The 16473-nt window shown below is 38.4% G+C and overlaps 2 protein-coding genes across 5 annotated transcripts in view; both read left to right on the plus strand.

Annotated features, from left to right (window-relative positions):
• Nucleotides 1-16473, plus strand: part of VPS39 (VPS39 subunit of HOPS complex) — a 31512-nt gene that overhangs the window by 13353 nt on the left and 1686 nt on the right. For 2 of the 4 annotated variants that reach the window (XM_075152079.1, XM_075152081.1), the window contains exons 13-25: nucleotides 40-183; nucleotides 752-893; nucleotides 1181-1267; nucleotides 4564-4637; nucleotides 5264-5362; nucleotides 5618-5735; nucleotides 6208-6336; nucleotides 6812-6914; nucleotides 7868-7913; nucleotides 8500-8649; nucleotides 8811-8945; nucleotides 9551-9642; nucleotides 10816-13330. In XM_075152079.1, the coding sequence (XP_075008180.1) occupies nucleotides 40-183; nucleotides 752-893; nucleotides 1181-1267; nucleotides 4564-4637; nucleotides 5264-5362; nucleotides 5618-5735; nucleotides 6208-6336; nucleotides 6812-6914; nucleotides 7868-7913; nucleotides 8500-8649; nucleotides 8811-8945; nucleotides 9551-9642; nucleotides 10816-10891 (1395 nt within the window). In that variant the 3' untranslated portion in view covers nucleotides 10892-13330. Of the gene's footprint in view, nucleotides 1-39; nucleotides 184-751; nucleotides 894-1180; nucleotides 1268-4563; nucleotides 4638-5263; nucleotides 5363-5617; nucleotides 5736-6207; nucleotides 6337-6811; nucleotides 6915-7867; nucleotides 7914-8499; nucleotides 8650-8810; nucleotides 8946-9198; nucleotides 9524-9550; nucleotides 9643-10815; nucleotides 13331-16473 lie in introns of those variants that run through there. The other 2 variants (XM_075152080.1, XM_075152083.1) reach the window with 2 other exon arrangements.
• PLA2G4F (phospholipase A2 group IVF) overlaps nucleotides 13648-16473 on the plus strand; it is a 46662-nt gene continuing 43836 nt past the window's right edge. The window contains exons 1-2 of the mRNA XM_075152085.1: nucleotides 13648-15016; nucleotides 15408-15551. Coding sequence (XP_075008186.1) covers nucleotides 15441-15551 — 111 coding nt within the window. The 5' untranslated portion in view covers nucleotides 13648-15016; nucleotides 15408-15440. The remainder of the gene's footprint in view (nucleotides 15017-15407; nucleotides 15552-16473) is intronic.

Here is a 16473-nt window from a genome sequence, read left to right on the forward strand (position 1 = left end):
TGGCTTTTTCCTGTTAAAATTTCATTTCATGTCCTGCAGAAAAGAAGTCAACTGGTGAAGAAGCTAAATGATTCTGACCATCAGTCCAGTACCTCACCGCTCATGGAAGGAACACCCACGATCAAATCCAAAAAGAAGCTGCTACAAATCATTGATACCACCCTGTTAAAGTGTTACCTCCATGTGAGTTTCTGCCTGATGTAGAGGCCTTTCCTTTACCATGCAAGCTCTATTGGAATTTCAGGCTGAAACATTTGAGAAGGAGGATAAGGAGCTACTTCAGAAATTCTCACACAACTGTCTGTCTTTGGTCTAAAAAGACGATCTGTGAAACTTTGGTGTTAGCTAGTTTGCTCACTGGTCAGGAAATAGTTTCATGGAATAAAGCAGATGTGTCTGTTTCTGGTTGCTGCCTCTGTCAAAAGAACGTGGCCTTGCTTGTGTATTTTGAGGTCCTGATGAATGCTTCTCGTGTTGCCTTGTACTGTTAAATGCAGGAGAGCGTGATCTTTGCTGTCAATGATGTTTTTCAAAGCTGACCTCTATTCTGGAAGGGGGGGAATAGCTCTGATAAATTGTTTTCTTTCTGTCCCAACAAATTAAGAAAATGAAGATTGGCCTTGATCTAAGATGTTAAACTGTCACTTTTTATGCTATAAGACTTCTTTTTTTTTCCCCTCTGTTCCAACTCATGTTTTGTACTATAAGCTTAGGAGGTTCACATGTTTAAGTGCTCCCTTTTTGCTTGCAGACAAATGTAGCACTGGTGGCACCATTGCTACGTCTGGAGAACAATCACTGCCATATTGAGGAGAGTGAGCATGTACTAAAGAAGGCACACAAATACAGTGAGCTGATAATACTGTATGAGAAGAAAGGTCTGCATGAGAAAGGTAGGTATGAGGTTGGAGTGGGGAGAGGATAAGGGATAGGAGCATGTATTCCTAGTATTGAGTTTTAACGTGTCTTCAGTGAGCAGGCAATATTCTGAAGAGACTTTTTCTGGGTCTGTCTTGTGATTAAATCGGTCTTTGTTCCTTTTACCTGTTCGGCCTGTGTTTTTAAAACAAAACTTTGTTTAATCTCCGGTAGCAGAACAGGAAAAATGCACTTTTTTGTGGTTCAAGTTGGAATGATACTTGTGGTTACAAAGGAGTGAACCTTTTTGTTTTTCTGAAAGCATTACAGGTACTGGTGGATCAGTCAAAGAAAGCCAACTCGCCTTTGAAGGGTCATGAGAGGACAGTGCAATATCTGCAGCATTTGGGTGAGTGTGAAGGAGAGCATTATTTTTGTGAAGGTGTTGCTCTTGTTGGTTACTCTTAGCGGTTATTCTACTGTTCAGCAACTTGCTAGGGACTTAGCAAGCTAAAGGGTATCTTTGTCATCTTGTCTGGTTTCTTGCATAATGCAAACTTCAAGGATTAGTTCTCGAGCGTCTTATTGAAACTTGACTATCTTACTGGAAAACATTCCTTATTTCTGATAAAAATGTCGTTTGGTAGAAAGTATGCTATAGTATTTTGAATTTTCTTCCAGTGATGATTTACCGTAACTTCTGGGTTAGGCTTTCCAGCTGAAAGTCTAACTTCTAGTTGCTGGGTCTTGTAGCATCTTTCCCGAGATGAAGAATCCTATATGAAGTTTTTGCTTTCTGTGTAGTGGTAGATCTAAGTTATGAACTAACAGTTGTAGTTGCTGGTCGCAGCATCATGGTAGGAACTTGCTTGGTTGACTATTCATTGTGAACTCCCAAATCCTTTTTTGGTTTTGCTGCTTTTGAGAATAGTCCCCTCCCATCCAAAAATATTATTTATTTCTAAATGCACAACTCTTTAAATGTATCACACTACTAGTGAGTAGTTCATGAGGGAAATACCTTTGTTCATCTCCTAGTCTTACACTGTTGGCAAAGTTTGATATTTTTTTTCTATAGTTACTTCTTTTAAGAACTCCTGCTGGCTTCTGTTAGCAACATGTTTATTCAATGATAATACATTACTTACAGTGACATTGAGACCCTTCCCGTTTGTGCCATGTCTCTCTTACACTACTTATTCACTGGTGTCATTTGGTAATGTCACTCTTCTTAGAGAAGTGTAGTATGTTATATTCAGCATACAGCTTTAGAAAACAAACTTCTAATCTTATTTAAAAATAATTCTGTCATCTCGATAAATTCATCTCGATTGATCTTTGTTAGCTGTTCATTTGTTTTACCTGAGATTGATGATGTTTAAGGCTTATAATTATCCAAATTGTCTGGAATACTTTTCTAAAATCTTGACAGCTTGCTAAATTTCTTTTAGTCTTCTGGAGCTTCTCAGGTGTTTCAGGACCTCCTGAAAATCAGTTTTCCTGTGTGCTTCTCGCTCAGCTCTTTAAAACTGATAAAGAATATTTGGGTCTGTTCACTTCAGAGTGATGAAATACAGTGGAAACAATCTAGAAAATTAACTATTGCTAAGAAACGGAATGTTTTATGCTAGTAAAACAGCAGCTTTCCCCCCCAAGTAAATAGCAGAAATGTAATACTGTTTGTCTGTGGGTGTGTGTGTAACTACATTACCCATTCTGCCTTGATTAATTGATAAGTGTAATTTCTTTTTAAATAAGATAAAAGCATTTCAGACTATGGAGTTTGTGCAGATTTTTCCCACTGCTCCCCCTTTGAGGCTTCTGTAGTTATGAGCTTCTAATCTAAGTAATAATAGATTTTTTTTTTGTTAATTATTTTAAAAATTTTAATTATGCGGGATGTACTTTTACTTGCTTTCACTTACATTCTGAGTGAAGTAGAAACTCTTCTTTAGTCATCTCTTGTCTATAGGTTTTTGGGCATTTAATGAAATGTTCTTAAATAGTTCTCAGGTAATTACAGAAAACTTTATCCAGGCTTGTAGCTGTGGTCTTTTAAGTTCATCAAGTATGTATTGCTGATTTGGGTTTGATGCTTACTCTGTTGATACGTGGCAAGTGCTAATTGTTTATTGCATCAAAGAAAATATTAATTGTTAATTCTGTGATTGGCCATGCCCATTAAAAATATACTTTATCTGTGCAGAGTTAGGCACAGGAGGATGATGTATTTGATTGGGTGGTAGATAGTGTTCTGTATTACAGTATTCCTTATCTGTTAAAATAGTGTTATGCAGAACTTCTTCCTATTATAGCTCATATTTAAATTAGGGATTTGTTGCTGAGAAACTTTAGAAATTCAGTGTGTGCTTTAATTCTAGCAGCACAAAACATCCTTGCCTGTGATGCATAAATCCCCATGCAGCTGAATGTTATGTGCTGAGGGAGCCAGTTGTTTTGTTTTGTGGTATGATGTGATGTTGACGTTTTAGTATTCTGATCTATCAGCTTTGGTAGTTACTTGTTGAGTTCCTCCTCTCCTGCCATTTTGAGTGTTTTGAGTAGGTTGTAACTTCATGTTTGGTTTGGTCGTGATTTCAGCAAAGGCAATTTGATCAGTGCTTTGGAAAGGAGCTATTCTAATTAATCTCATACTTGTTTGTAAGGAGTTAGACTTTCTCTTCTCTGTCTCTTGTTCTCCATGAGAACTTACCCCCGTGGTCCTGTCCTTTATTTAAATTTTCTCAGTGAGGCTAGCAAACCATTACCATACAATGCCCTGTTATTTCAGAAAGTTAATTGAAGTTCAGTGAAATTCAGACCCATGACCTTAGTGCCCTTTGTTTTGTTTCTGAAACTTTGAAATTGGGTCTTCTGGAGGCTATTTTAATGGTTTTACTTCATAGTGCTCCTTTTCTGGTTTTTAAAATACTGCTACTGTGAGGATGCTGCTTGTTTTAAATATTTTAAAAGTAACTTACTTCTGGTGATGTTGTGGGGTGAAGAGAAGCAAACAATGGTTGCCTTTTTATAGGGTTGGTGTAGGTTTCTGTTTCTTGTATAGTTGTGTTGTTGCATTGTTTGGGCAGTGAATGCCTCAGTGGGTTCTGATCAGGTGGGTGGGGGAAAAGTCATGTTTTTCTAACATGTTTTATAAACTTTGTGAACCCAATTGTCTAACTGAAACTATTCTTTTAACAAGGCAGGTCCCAAGTTTTCTTAAAAGCTGAAAAGTTCATTACCTGTCACGTAGGTTTTATGCCAGTACTATGATGCTTTACTACTTGTTATGAAGTATTTGACCCTTTGCTATAGAAGTCGTTAGACTGGCAGGCTGGAAATGGACTGAAGGAAATCACACAAGTGAAAGTACGGTCTTTTTCTACCCTAATAAAAACAAATTGTAAGGGAAGACTTTTGGAATGTGATTAAGACAACTGAGCTTGGTTTTGGTCTGAATTGTTTGTTTGGTGGCACTTAGTATTTGAGTTAATTCTTGTTGCTTTTTAAAATCATGTTTGCAAAGTAATGAAATTGTGGCTTTAGCCTGAAACGTGTGATTCGCTTGACTTGAGCGGGGAAGAAAACCAAACCAGATTCTTCCTGTAAATTAAGCTTTGCTGGCTCTGAAAGCATCTGCTTGTGTTGTGAGTAGATAGATCTTTAGGATTTTGACATTGAGCACTGCTGCTTTTTGTATTCCAGGCACAGAGAACTTGCACTTGGTATTTTCCTACTCTGTGTGGGTGCTAAGAGATTTTCCTGAAGATGGACTGAAGGTAAGTGTGGTTGAAACAGGCACATTGCCTTTGAGATTCTTAGTGCAGTGTATGGAATTCGGAGAACTCAATGTAAGAAGCCATGTATTAATGCTAAATCCAACCACATACGTAATTTATATTTTCTGTGTTCAGTACTGTGGTAAGATTAGCAGTAGATGGAGCAGGTCAGCTTTTGTTTTCCTCATGCTTTTCCATTCTTTCAATACCTTGTTTTGTAATAAGTAGTTAGGAACCTTTGATACAACATTTAATGTTATTGATGTCATGCTTTTTGCACAAGAGCCTGATTAAATATTTAAATGTCAAATGTTAATTTGCCTTTCTTATTTTCCCTTTCCTCTTTGATATAGAACTGACTTCCTATATTTGGGAAGTGTTGTGTACTGTGAAACAAGAGTGTTAACTAAAGCAGAAGTGCGGATGTTAATCCTTTCAGATGCGAGATAGCTTCTGAGTGCCTAAATAAGCTGCTCAGATTTTTTTTATACTTCTTGTGCTTATCTTTGGACATATGTGATGATATGCCAGGCTTCAGTGCCTCAGAGAAAATAACACTGTGGCACTTAAATTTAAAAAAAAAAAAAAAAAAATCACTATTCTGTGAATAAAATCTTGTTTAACAGATATTTACAGAAGACCTCCCTGAAGTGGAAGCTTTGCCACGAGACAAAGTGCTCAGTTTCTTGATAGAAAATTTTAAAAGCTTGACTATTCCTTATCTGGTAAGAACTCAATCCGTACTAGTGCATTACATTCAGTACATGTTGCATGTAGGGCTTCAGTTCTCCAGGCATTGGAGCCTGATGCTGTCTCAGAGAATGCTAGCTTTGCCATAAGTTGTGCAAAGAAAAAATAATTAAAATGTATGGAATCCTGAAGTCACGCTTGGTAAAGGCGAGCATGGAACTGTTGCTTGCTTATAATGAATTACTTCCCAGAGGAAGTTTCTGTAACTGAACCTGAACATGTATTTACAGGAACACATCATTCACGTTTGGGAAGAAACCGGTGCAGACTTTCACAACTGTTTGATCCAGCTGTACTGTGAGAAAGTGCAGGGCTTAATGAAAGAGTATCTCAATTCTTACCCTGCAGGTATGTTTATCCTTTTCTGATGGGAAGACCAGGGGCAGGGGACAGCACAGGGGAGCCTTCACAGTGTATTGCTGTAAGCCTTCTCTGTTCATATCCAGAAGAAGACATCCCAAGTAATGAAGGAACTGGAACAACAGAAGTTGTGGGTTTGTAGGGAAGTCTAGTTTATTGCCTCCCTAGATATCTTAAGGGACCGAGTGACACTTTGTTCATGATTAAGTGTAATGGCAGCTACTGCTCCCTGAATTCTACACGTTAAGGGCAGGGAAGGGTCTTGAATAACCGAGTCTATTGTTTAAACACTTGATATGTTTTAGGGAGCTGAAGTAATTTGGCAGGTGCACCAGAATCCCAGCTCATATAACAGTTTCATCAGCATTTCTTTCCTCCTCATAATGATTTATCTTCCTCTGTGTACTAGTGCAGTGCAATAGTTGTCTTATCATAGCTTATGTTGTTTTCTTCCATGTAGATAAAACTCCAGTGCCTGCTGGGGAGGAAGGAGGAGACTTGGGGGATTACCGGAAAAAGCTTCTACTTTTTCTAGAGAAGTCTAGCTGGTATGAACCTAGTCGACTAATTAGCGACTTCCCCTTTGATGGTGAGTTCAGTTTCCATAGGTTAACTAAACCCTAGCTTATGGCATTGTACAGCAAAACCTCCTCACTTACTGTAGAATCATGGTAACTAGAAACAGAAAAGGTGGATGTATCTGTAGTTGTAGGCCACTGGTGTGTTTACTAACTCTGTTTTTGCTGGCACAGTTGGGTTTACCAATCTCTGCAGGATTCCTGTAACTGTTGACCTAAGACCTTGTGGTGTCTCCCATCACTTAAATATTTAGTGTAACTTTTCAATGAGCCTGAGTTTCTCAACAGATCTGAAGTTTGTTGTATCTTAAGGTTACTTAAAAATTCATAAAATATTACTGAGACTAGTGTGAAGCAGACTTACAGTCTCAGTGTAACTTTAACCTGTGCTCAGACTATAGTTCCTTCTGTTAATCTGGTGACTAATGGAGCTTATGTTGTCATTTCTCTGTGTAGCTATTGACTAATCCTTCACGCTATCACTAGGTCTCCTAGAAGAACGTGCTCTGCTCTTGGGTCGTATGGGGAAGCACGAGCAAGCTCTGTTTATTTACGTTCATATTTTAAAGGATACCAACATGGCTGAAAAGTAAGAATTTTTAAAATTTTTTTACTCACTGCCCTGTGGATAGGATGTGTAGCGAAATGTTGCTGTATGTGGAGCATGAATGCTGTAAGCCTTCAGGATCTTCTGGGCTTCCATATTTTCTTGACTTTTAGGCTCTTCCAGGTATCTGTTCGTTACAGATGGTGATGCTGAACCCCTGAGGCTTACCTTTTCATGCTCTTCTGTCGTTGCTCTTTAGAGCAATATGACTGTCATCAATGAGTTCTTTGTTGCCACCTGTCCTTAGCTTGTGAACTTCTGTATGTTGTTTTGCTTCCTTTCACTTTTGAGAGACACTTCACTAGCCCAGATGCAAAGTTACGCTCCCTCACTTAGCAGAATCCTCTCTAGTAAAGGTATGGCATTTTTCTAGGTGTATTGTGTCAGGGAACCTTCTGAGTGAATCTAAAGTACTTAAGTGAAAATATAATTAACTGATACTGGCAGATACATCTGAACATTGGGGCCTGTTCAACATAGCTTCTTTTAAAGCTAGTTTCCGCAAATGCCTGTTAGAGGACATTCAACCCTCATTAGTGTATGCAGTGTACACTAATAAACACCTTCTCTCTGTGATTCAGATACTGTAATTAGAGATATCTACACATATATTTTTATGCTATGATGTGTTGATTGGAGACATCTTTTTTCCCTTTTTTTACACAGCTGAATTAAATTTTGTTTCTGCACGAAAGCTTTTTAAATTGATTCAAAGTGAGAGACTTGCACAAAACCTCCCTTTTTCTCAGCATTGTAGTGCAGAGTAAATGGTGTGATTTTGTTGTGCAACTTGATTAATTGATCAAAATTGGATGTATGGTCACCTAACTTGGATGGCTTCAGTAATCAAAGCTTCTAAATGTTTAATTTCTGTGGACTGATTCTTTGGGTTCCAAAACTGTCCCTGCATTTCACCTCATTCTTCTCTGTTCTAGCTATTGCCATAAACATTATGACAGAAACAAAGATGGCAACAAAGATGTAAGTAGCTTCATCTTTGCAGTCTTCCTTTTCAGTAAAGATGTATTAGACTATTCATACCATGTTAGGGAGTTTAAAGTTTTTGCTCTGTATAGACTTTTTCACTTTTTCAGGATTTGTGTAGGTGGACAGGAACCTATGTATAAACTCTTGGAATTTAGGAATTACTAGATGATTGATTTTTTTTTTTTAAATTTTTTTTTTAATTTGTTTTTTGTTAGGACGTTACTCTATTATTGGAGTTGAACATACATTCTATAGCTAAAGTTGTGATGGAACTCAGAAGACAAAATACTTCTGCAGAAAAGTTAATGTTAAAAAGCAGTAAAGTGTTGGTTTCTAAAGATCATGAATGAGTTATGTAAGATGAGGGAGGTGTGATTAAAACTACTATGCAAGTCTTAAAAGACCTTGAACATCATTGATACTTTTCAGTTTTTGTTGTTTTAAGATTAAGAGCTGTTTAAATGAGCACTTCAGAATTTTGTGTGGCATGGGTACAACAGGTACCACTGCTGGGTTCTGCCAGCCCTGTCAATTGTGGATGTGTGCAGTGGTTTCAGAATTTTCCATTTGTGTGCAACAGGTCTATCTGTCACTGCTCCGGATGTATCTCTCCCCACCTAGTGTTCATTGCCTGGGACCAATCAAGATGGAAGTGCTGGAGCCTCAAGCCAATCTGCAGGCTGCTCTGCAGGTTTTGGAACTACATCACAGCAAACTGGATACCACCAAGGTAAGAAAGACTTGTAAGTACTCGCTTTGTACTGTTGGCAGAAGGTACTGGAGTAGGCAAGTGGACAGATGATAACAGTGCAAGCTAAATGTGTCAATTTCTGTTCTATTTTGTTCCCTATTCCTTTTTAATTTTTCCTAACTAAGTATCTTTTGCTCCAGGCGATAAACCTACTCCCAGCAAATACACAGATTAGTGAGATTCGGATCTTCTTAGAGAAAGTCCTTGAAGAAAATGCTCAGAAGAAAAGATTTAATCAAGTACTCAAGAATCTTCTCCATGCTGAGTTTCTGAGGGTAAGTACCCACCACCTGTCATTTATGGGAGTGCTGTTTTAAAAGTGATGTTCAATATTTAAATTAACTGTTCCTTATACAAACTGTGTGTCCTGTAGATGGTGCTGTAGTGCACCTGAAATTGGTAGATGTGCATCAAGTAGATTGAATGTCCCTTTATCGAGAGATGGCAAGTACATTCATTTTTGTTTGGATGAGATGCGTGCTTTTGCTGTGAGTCGCTGGTCTCACTGTGTTCTGGTGTGCATTGCAGGATGATCGCAGAGAGCATGGACTGGATTTCTTTCAAAACAACTAAACCAATGATGCACTTAAATAGTTCACCTGAACACCCCTTAGCGGTTACAATGCCTTAGTCTGTGGACCAGACTAGTTGAAAGTAAAATCGTACCATTCATATAGTGTGGGTGTTGGGTGTTCAATACCACCTGCTCTGCTCTACAGACCTGCTTCTTTTGTGCTGTACAACTTGCTAATGTAGGTATAGCCACTGAAAATTAAACGTTGTGACAGGTTTCAGTTTCACCGGCCTAGAAAGGAGCTGTGGTGTGGCATTGCTTTTTGAGCAAGTTGTGTGTGTTTGTTTTCTAATTATTCTTCTGTAGGTCCAGGAGGAGCGGATCTTGCATCAGCAAGTGAAGTGCATTATTACAGAGGAGAAGGTGTGCACTGTATGTAAAAAGAAGATAGGTAACAGGTGAGAGAGCATGTGCCTTAAAGCTTGGGAAACTGAATCAAATATGAATCTTGTACACTTAAACTAAGAATGTTGCAAAACTTGGAATGTGTATATACACAGAGAGAACAGCAGTATGAGGGTGACATTTGAAGAGTGTTTGAAGTAGAAATTACATTGCTCAACTGAGTGGCTGGAAAAACATCAAAGCTTTAGTCAGTGAAGTTTATTGCAAGAGCTTAATCCTGCTTTCAACAACCTTCAGAAACTTATAAGACTTCTTACTTCACAACTCTAGAAGGGAGAAAATAACTTCTCATACTGAATTTGGAAAATGTTCTAAGAACGCTGCCTGCTACCTGCTTCTTAACTAGAATTAAGAAGGATGAGATAAAGAATCTCAAACTAAGATACAAGTGTAATAGTTTTCTACATCTGATGGCTTTGTGGTTCCCTAGCTGATTTACATTTTGTAGCCTCATTATCTTAGGACATCTAAAAATAGAACTAATTCACTTGATACCTGGATGCCAATAACTTTTCTTCTACTATTCCTGGTAGGTAATTATGGGTTGGTATAGAATGCAAATTTTATTTGCTCTTTTTCTTTTTCTTCTTTGAACTCTAGTGAGATGTCACATGACTAGCTTATTCATTGTTTCTGTTGTTGATTATGAACCCTTCTGAGATATCAGTAGCATTCACAATGATAGGGAAAGGTTCTTTTTCCAAAACACTTTAATGAACATAGGTCTAAATATACTGTATACTGCTGTGCATATTTGATTTTTTGCTGTTAGTGTGTAGCATGTAGCATCAGAATTTAAATTTGCATGTGCAGTATTGTTTTAGTTGTCTAGGATTTTTCTAATGTTGTTAAGTTCAACAAGGTTTTGAAGGTCAGTCGTGTCAGTATGTCACCCAGTCTTTAATTTGTTACCAGTGACTTTCAAGTAGTGTGCCTATGGAAATGAAAATAGATATTGTTTTTTTAAATGATACTGTTACGAAATCCATAGAATTCTTTTGTGTGTTTTTTTCAAGAATATATTCAGGCTGTAATTTAAACAGCAAAGTGTCACTTTCATGTAAAAATCTCTTTCTGATTCTGACACAACTTGGATGTTCTTGTTTCAATAGGGAAAACTCTTTGTTTGTATTGACAGTTGATTTTTGTGTTCTGTCTCTTTACAGTGCATTTGCTCGATACCCTAATGCAATAGTTGTGCATTATTTCTGCTCCAAAGAAGTCAACACATTGGACACCTGACCTTGTTCTGGTCAATAATCCCAACATTCATATGAAATTCAGAACTGACGACTTAAGAAGTTGATGCCTCTGAGATTTTTGAGGCTTGTTGCTAGGGTCTCTTATACTGAGTAGAAGTCAATTGTAACTGTGGACTGACTTAGCTATCTGGCAATACTAGAAAATGGCTTTAACCATGTTGTTATAGTGCTGGCAACTACACTGAATCTCTCAGTACTCAGATGAAGAATAGAAACTGGTTTTTGTAGTGAGTTTTGTATTGCACTCCAGTCTTGCGAATGAGTTCTTAAACAACTGTTGGGCATTCACCACAAGTCAAGTTTTACTATGAAACTTACCCCCATAGGGTGACAACATTGTGATTTGGCCTTGTATGTAAGTAGTTCTTTCAAAAAAGAAAATTCCTTTAAAGTCTTTGCAGCTGTATCAGTGTTGTGTGGAGATCACCAGGTGTTTGGCATAGAGAAGGCTTCTGTGCCTATTTCTAGACCTAGAAAATATAATTCTACTTTCATCTCAGTAATGGGAATGTTTAAATGGCTTGCCAAAGGAATCCTTTTATTGATGCTCAGTGTTATCACCTGGCCTTCTGATAAGCAGAAGTTCCACAGGAGGTAATCAGACAAACAGCAGATACCACTAGTAAGCATTTTTTTTCTTTTTACTTTAGTTTGAGAGCTGTAAATTGAATTAACTCGTGTGTTGTTTGCACTGAATATGTTCACTCTTAGCATGAGTGGAAGCTCAGAGACTATTCTAAGAAGTTCACATCTGCACTCATACCAAAAAGCAAAGAACACTCTGTAAAGCAACTTCTGAAGGGAGTGAACTATAGTTATTGCTTGAGCTTCTAGACTACACTTGAGATTTGTGTATATAAAGTTCTTTGGTCTCTGGTTCACTTTTCAGCATTGAACTAAAATCCAGACTATTTCAACATCTCTCTATTTTAAATGCTCTAGAACTGTGTTCTGCTCAGGCTGGTACTGTTCTTAAGTTACTCTTGGGCCAGAAGTCTTAACTACAAAAACTAGATTGTACCATACTCCTTGTAGGCTGTAATATTTTTGTCTAACTTATTTTTCCACAAACTTTAATCTATAGCAGATTGGTATGAGCGATATTAAAAGGTTTGATTGGTGCAGAAAGAATCTGTGCAGTGGTAATGAAAAGGCAGCAGTAGCAAATAACCCAATAGCTGGATGTCTGACTCCCAACATCCTGGTCTAGCAATACTTATAAATATATAATTATTAAATAGTATGGAGCATGGCGTGTAACTACCTGATATCACCTCCTAATGAACAAGTAGATGAATAAAGCCTGTCTGCCTAAGGTGTAATTGGATCTCAGTTAACATTATAGGTTTACTTAAGCCATTGTTATGTGAGTGTTTTTTAGGAACAGATCTGCTGTAGGCTGATGAGGTCCTAAGTCGCTTTCATTTGCCAGTGTTAGTAGTTTCTCTTGATAACTTTGTTTTTTCCCCTTCCACATGTGTTTGTATTTATTGTTCGTATGCCGCCTTATGGATTTCTTGGTCCAGTGTTTTGCTACTTCTGTACTTGGATGTCTTGGGCAGTATTGCTACTGATGTCTTTCTGCAGAGGCTGGGTAGAGGGAATCTGTGGTGTTAATGTTTTTAACCTTGTATTTCTTCTATTTGAAGAAGAGAGCTTAAAAATACTTATATTGGATTTGCACATTCTGTATAGATCTTTATATACTAGTTCAGGTACAGAGAGAAGATGGTTTGGGAGAGTTGTGTTTACAGGTCATTGAGAATGAAAGAAGGGTATTGAAAAAGGCCCTGTATTCTTCGTACACAGATATAACAATATTGCTTTGATTTTTACCTATCTTATGTTTAGTACTGTTAGTCTGATTTTTATTTACCTTCATTATCTGCTTCCAGGAGAGCTGTACTCACATATGAGGATCTTCATTGTGCTCTTACTTGCACGGTTAAGGTTGTGCCTCTGTTCACTTCCATTGCATACCTTTTGCAGAGATGTGGTTTGTGATGTAATTTTTTTTTTGTTGGTTCTTATAATGTGGTTTGGGTTTACTAACCATACAGCGGGTTTATCTAAAGCAATAGATTGTAATAAATATTGTGAACCAGTGTGTGTTTCAATCATTGTGCAGTTAAGCTTCTCTGGGCTGCTGTAAATGTTTTTATATATTAGTCCTCGCTTTCTCCTGGAAGTCAGACCCAATGCAGGGGCTCCCAGTATCACTCCTGCTTTAATATGTGTAACTCAAATGAGGCTATGTCAAATGAGAGCTGTCATCACTTCTCAACTTTGGTTTTTAGATCTATAGGTTTATAGTATGCTTGTGAACGTTCTCAATATCCTACAAAAAACACTTTTGTATTCTCTCTTTGAAGAATGTTTTTGAAAGTCTTATACCATTAAATATGTACTTATTAGAGAACACTAAAATTACTGACAATTTTTTTTTGGTGCTATTTCTGGGTGGGGAGGGATGTTGAGCTCTGCGAGACCAAATCAGGAAACATTAAGGTTCACAGGTTTGCAGTTGCTTTGATTGTAGGTCATAGACTAGTCTAGTGTTGGATATGTTAGAATACAGATCTTCAGTTTTCCCATTCTATAGAAATGGGAGATTCCAGCACTGAAGAAGAGTCTTTGTGTCCATGTCGGATAATTGAGTATATTGGTATTTCTGAGAAAACCAACCCACCAAAAAAAACCCCAAACCAAAACCTTGATAGCATAATTTGGAATCCAAGCAGAAGTAGAGTTACCAGGTGTGAGGCCACCTTTGTTGCCTCATGTTTTGATGCCGTTTTGCTTGCTTGTTTTCTTAATCTGCTAGGAAATGACAAAAGCAAGTAGCTTCTCTTTGGGTATTAAGTTGGCTGTAGATAGCTAAAACTGCACACAAACACTATTTGCTAATGGATGATCTGTTGACTACGCAACAATTCTTAAGCATATGTTCTAAAGAGCTTTCAGTTTTTCTTGAGAGAAAAATTCAAGAGAAATTCTGTAAACATGAGATCCTTGTGCTGAGATTTCATTGGAAGAGGACAGAACTTCAGGAGAAGACAGGTAAGCCTGATTTTAAATGCGGTTGGGCACTCACAAGGTAAAATACAGGTTTTATATACTGCCTGTAATAATAAACTGTTGAGAATAATTGTGATTTCTCATAAGAAATTGTGTTATCTTACTTGTGTGAGGCCACCTCGATTTTCCTGTAATTCATGGTCATGAGCTAGATTAGATTAAACATAAATAAATCACAGTTATGGTTCTGTAGTTTTTCTAAGGTAAATAAAACTTAGTGTGACACCCCTTCACTTTCAATGCAGCGGTATGTAGAAATGCAAATAAACTGTTTTTTCAACCCAGTGTCTATCTTTACCATTTAGTACCACATGAGAGCTTTACAGCAGTTGCTGGCTGTTCTGCAGGTATTATGTTTGCTTTTTGCCTGTGCCTTCACTGTAAGTCTGTGAATTCACTAACGAGTACTGACTTGTTTGTGTTGTAAATGTCAGTGCCTGTGCTTTTATTAATTTTCTTAAATTCTGATCTAGTGACTGACATGAATGACAGGAAGTGGTTAATGAATGGGACCCTGCTGAGAATGTGTCACGTTCTCATGTTTGCATGGAGCCGGTGACATGCTGCATTACTGGCTTTCATACATTCTCTGCCACTTTCTAATTGTTGAAACACTTAAGGTTGTTTTTTGGTCTGCTGCTTCAGTTTCAGCTCTTTAATAAAAAGCTCCAGACAAGCCAACTGTCAGCAGCTGTTGACAAACTGATCACTTCCAGTAAACAATTTCTATTACTACTTAAATATTTTTAAAAGCACAATGGACTAAAAAAAATCTGCTGTATCCGTTGTACAATTTTTCAAGAACCTTTGGTAGAAGAATCAAGACCATGCTAGATGGAAATGAGAATAAAGGGGGGGAACCTGCGCAGGCCGCTCACATAGGGAGAGGTTAGATGTGGTGGTAAATTAATGTTCTCTGAGACATCCTAGTCCAGGTCGAATTGTGGTGTCTCCACTCAGGCCTCCCCGAAACTTCTCTGAACAGCTACAGTCAATCACAAATTCGGCTTTGCTTCAGGCTTGTAAGGTGGGAATTCCTTTCTATGTAAAAGTATTCTGTTAGGGTATGCTGAAACTCTGAACGGGTTTGAAAGGGCCAAACCCCTAGACCAGGTTGCCGGAACTCTGAAAGAAAATCGGTACTGGGAGTTTTGAGGTGGTGGCTCCATCATGGAGCGGTGCTTCCTCCTTCCCAGGGCTCCCCTCTTCGGTGCTGCTTTGCTGCCCTTATCTTTTAGCAGTATTTGAAAAACCTGCCAGCGAGGTTTTGAACTGGCTTGTTTGGCAAGCGCAGGCCACACCTCTGCTTCTGGCAGCTGGCGCCCAGCCCAGCCCTGCCCGAAAGTTCAGACCCAGCCAGCAGCCCTTCGCAGCCGGGCGGCCGGCGACTCTCATTGCTCTCTGCGTCTCCCTCTCAGGCTTTCTACGGAGACGACCGGACTTCTTTCCCCATGTTCCATGAGGTGCTGCGGGGCCCGTTTCCACCCAGAGTGCTGCCTTTTCTGGCAGCCGTGCTCTTCCAAAGGAAGGATAGGAAAGAGACTGGGTTTTATCACTGGCGGGTAAGACAAACTGTAGCGCTGTCTTTGAGATGGCATTCTTCAGCCGAGGCGTTTGGCAGTGACGCCAAAAGGTGTGGAAAACCAGTCCTGCACTTCTGCAGGAATTTATCAAAAAGTTTATTCATTAGGGGAAAATTTTGGAGAACAATGCTAATGTAGATTCCAGGTTTTTACTAAATTCGGGGTCTACGTGAAGCAATGCAGAGCAGGTCTCTGTTTCCTTAGGTTTTGGGGAACAGAATTAAGCTGATGCCAAGTACTTTTGGGGGGAAACTCCAGCATACTGGGCTTCTCATCAGTAGAGACAAAAAGGTGCTTATGTGTTTTCTTGCAAAATATCCGTGATTACCATTCCCTTTCTGCTCTCTGCCTTATTCCACAGGGCTTAATAATCTAAAGTAGACAAAGATTAATGATGACTTAATGATGACTGTTCATAATGCAGTACAACCACATTAGATAAAGTGGTTTCAATGTGTTTGTTCTTTAAATAGTTTATAATCATTCATTGTATAAGACGGTCTGGCCAATAACCTGTTTTGAATTGCACTAAACTGTTTGCGAAAGAGCTTTTGCATAGGAGGTCTGATATGTCGTCTGAATAGCTGTCTCCCCCCTAAATCTACAGCTTAAAATTGAGGTGACAGTTAAATGTCACAAGATGGCGTGCTGCCTGTATGTCTCTCTGCACTCCTGCTTGCTGTGTGATAAAAATTATCTTGTTGAACTTTTTTTTGTGTTGTTGCTTAGTACTTGGGAAATCAGGGTAGAAGAGACTAGTGTTAGCCTGTTGTGATTTCCATTAACCACTGGATGTGATGTTTCCCCTCAGGTGCTCGCTATATAAATAAAAAAATTAGACACTACTTAGTGAAGTTGTGCTGGCTGGTAAGGGGAGATTTTTGTATTGACTAGTTAATAG

Source organism: Calonectris borealis, chromosome 5 (genome assembly GCF_964195595.1).
Source record: "Calonectris borealis chromosome 5, bCalBor7.hap1.2, whole genome shotgun sequence".
Lineage (NCBI taxonomy): Eukaryota > Metazoa > Chordata > Aves > Procellariiformes > Procellariidae > Calonectris > Calonectris borealis.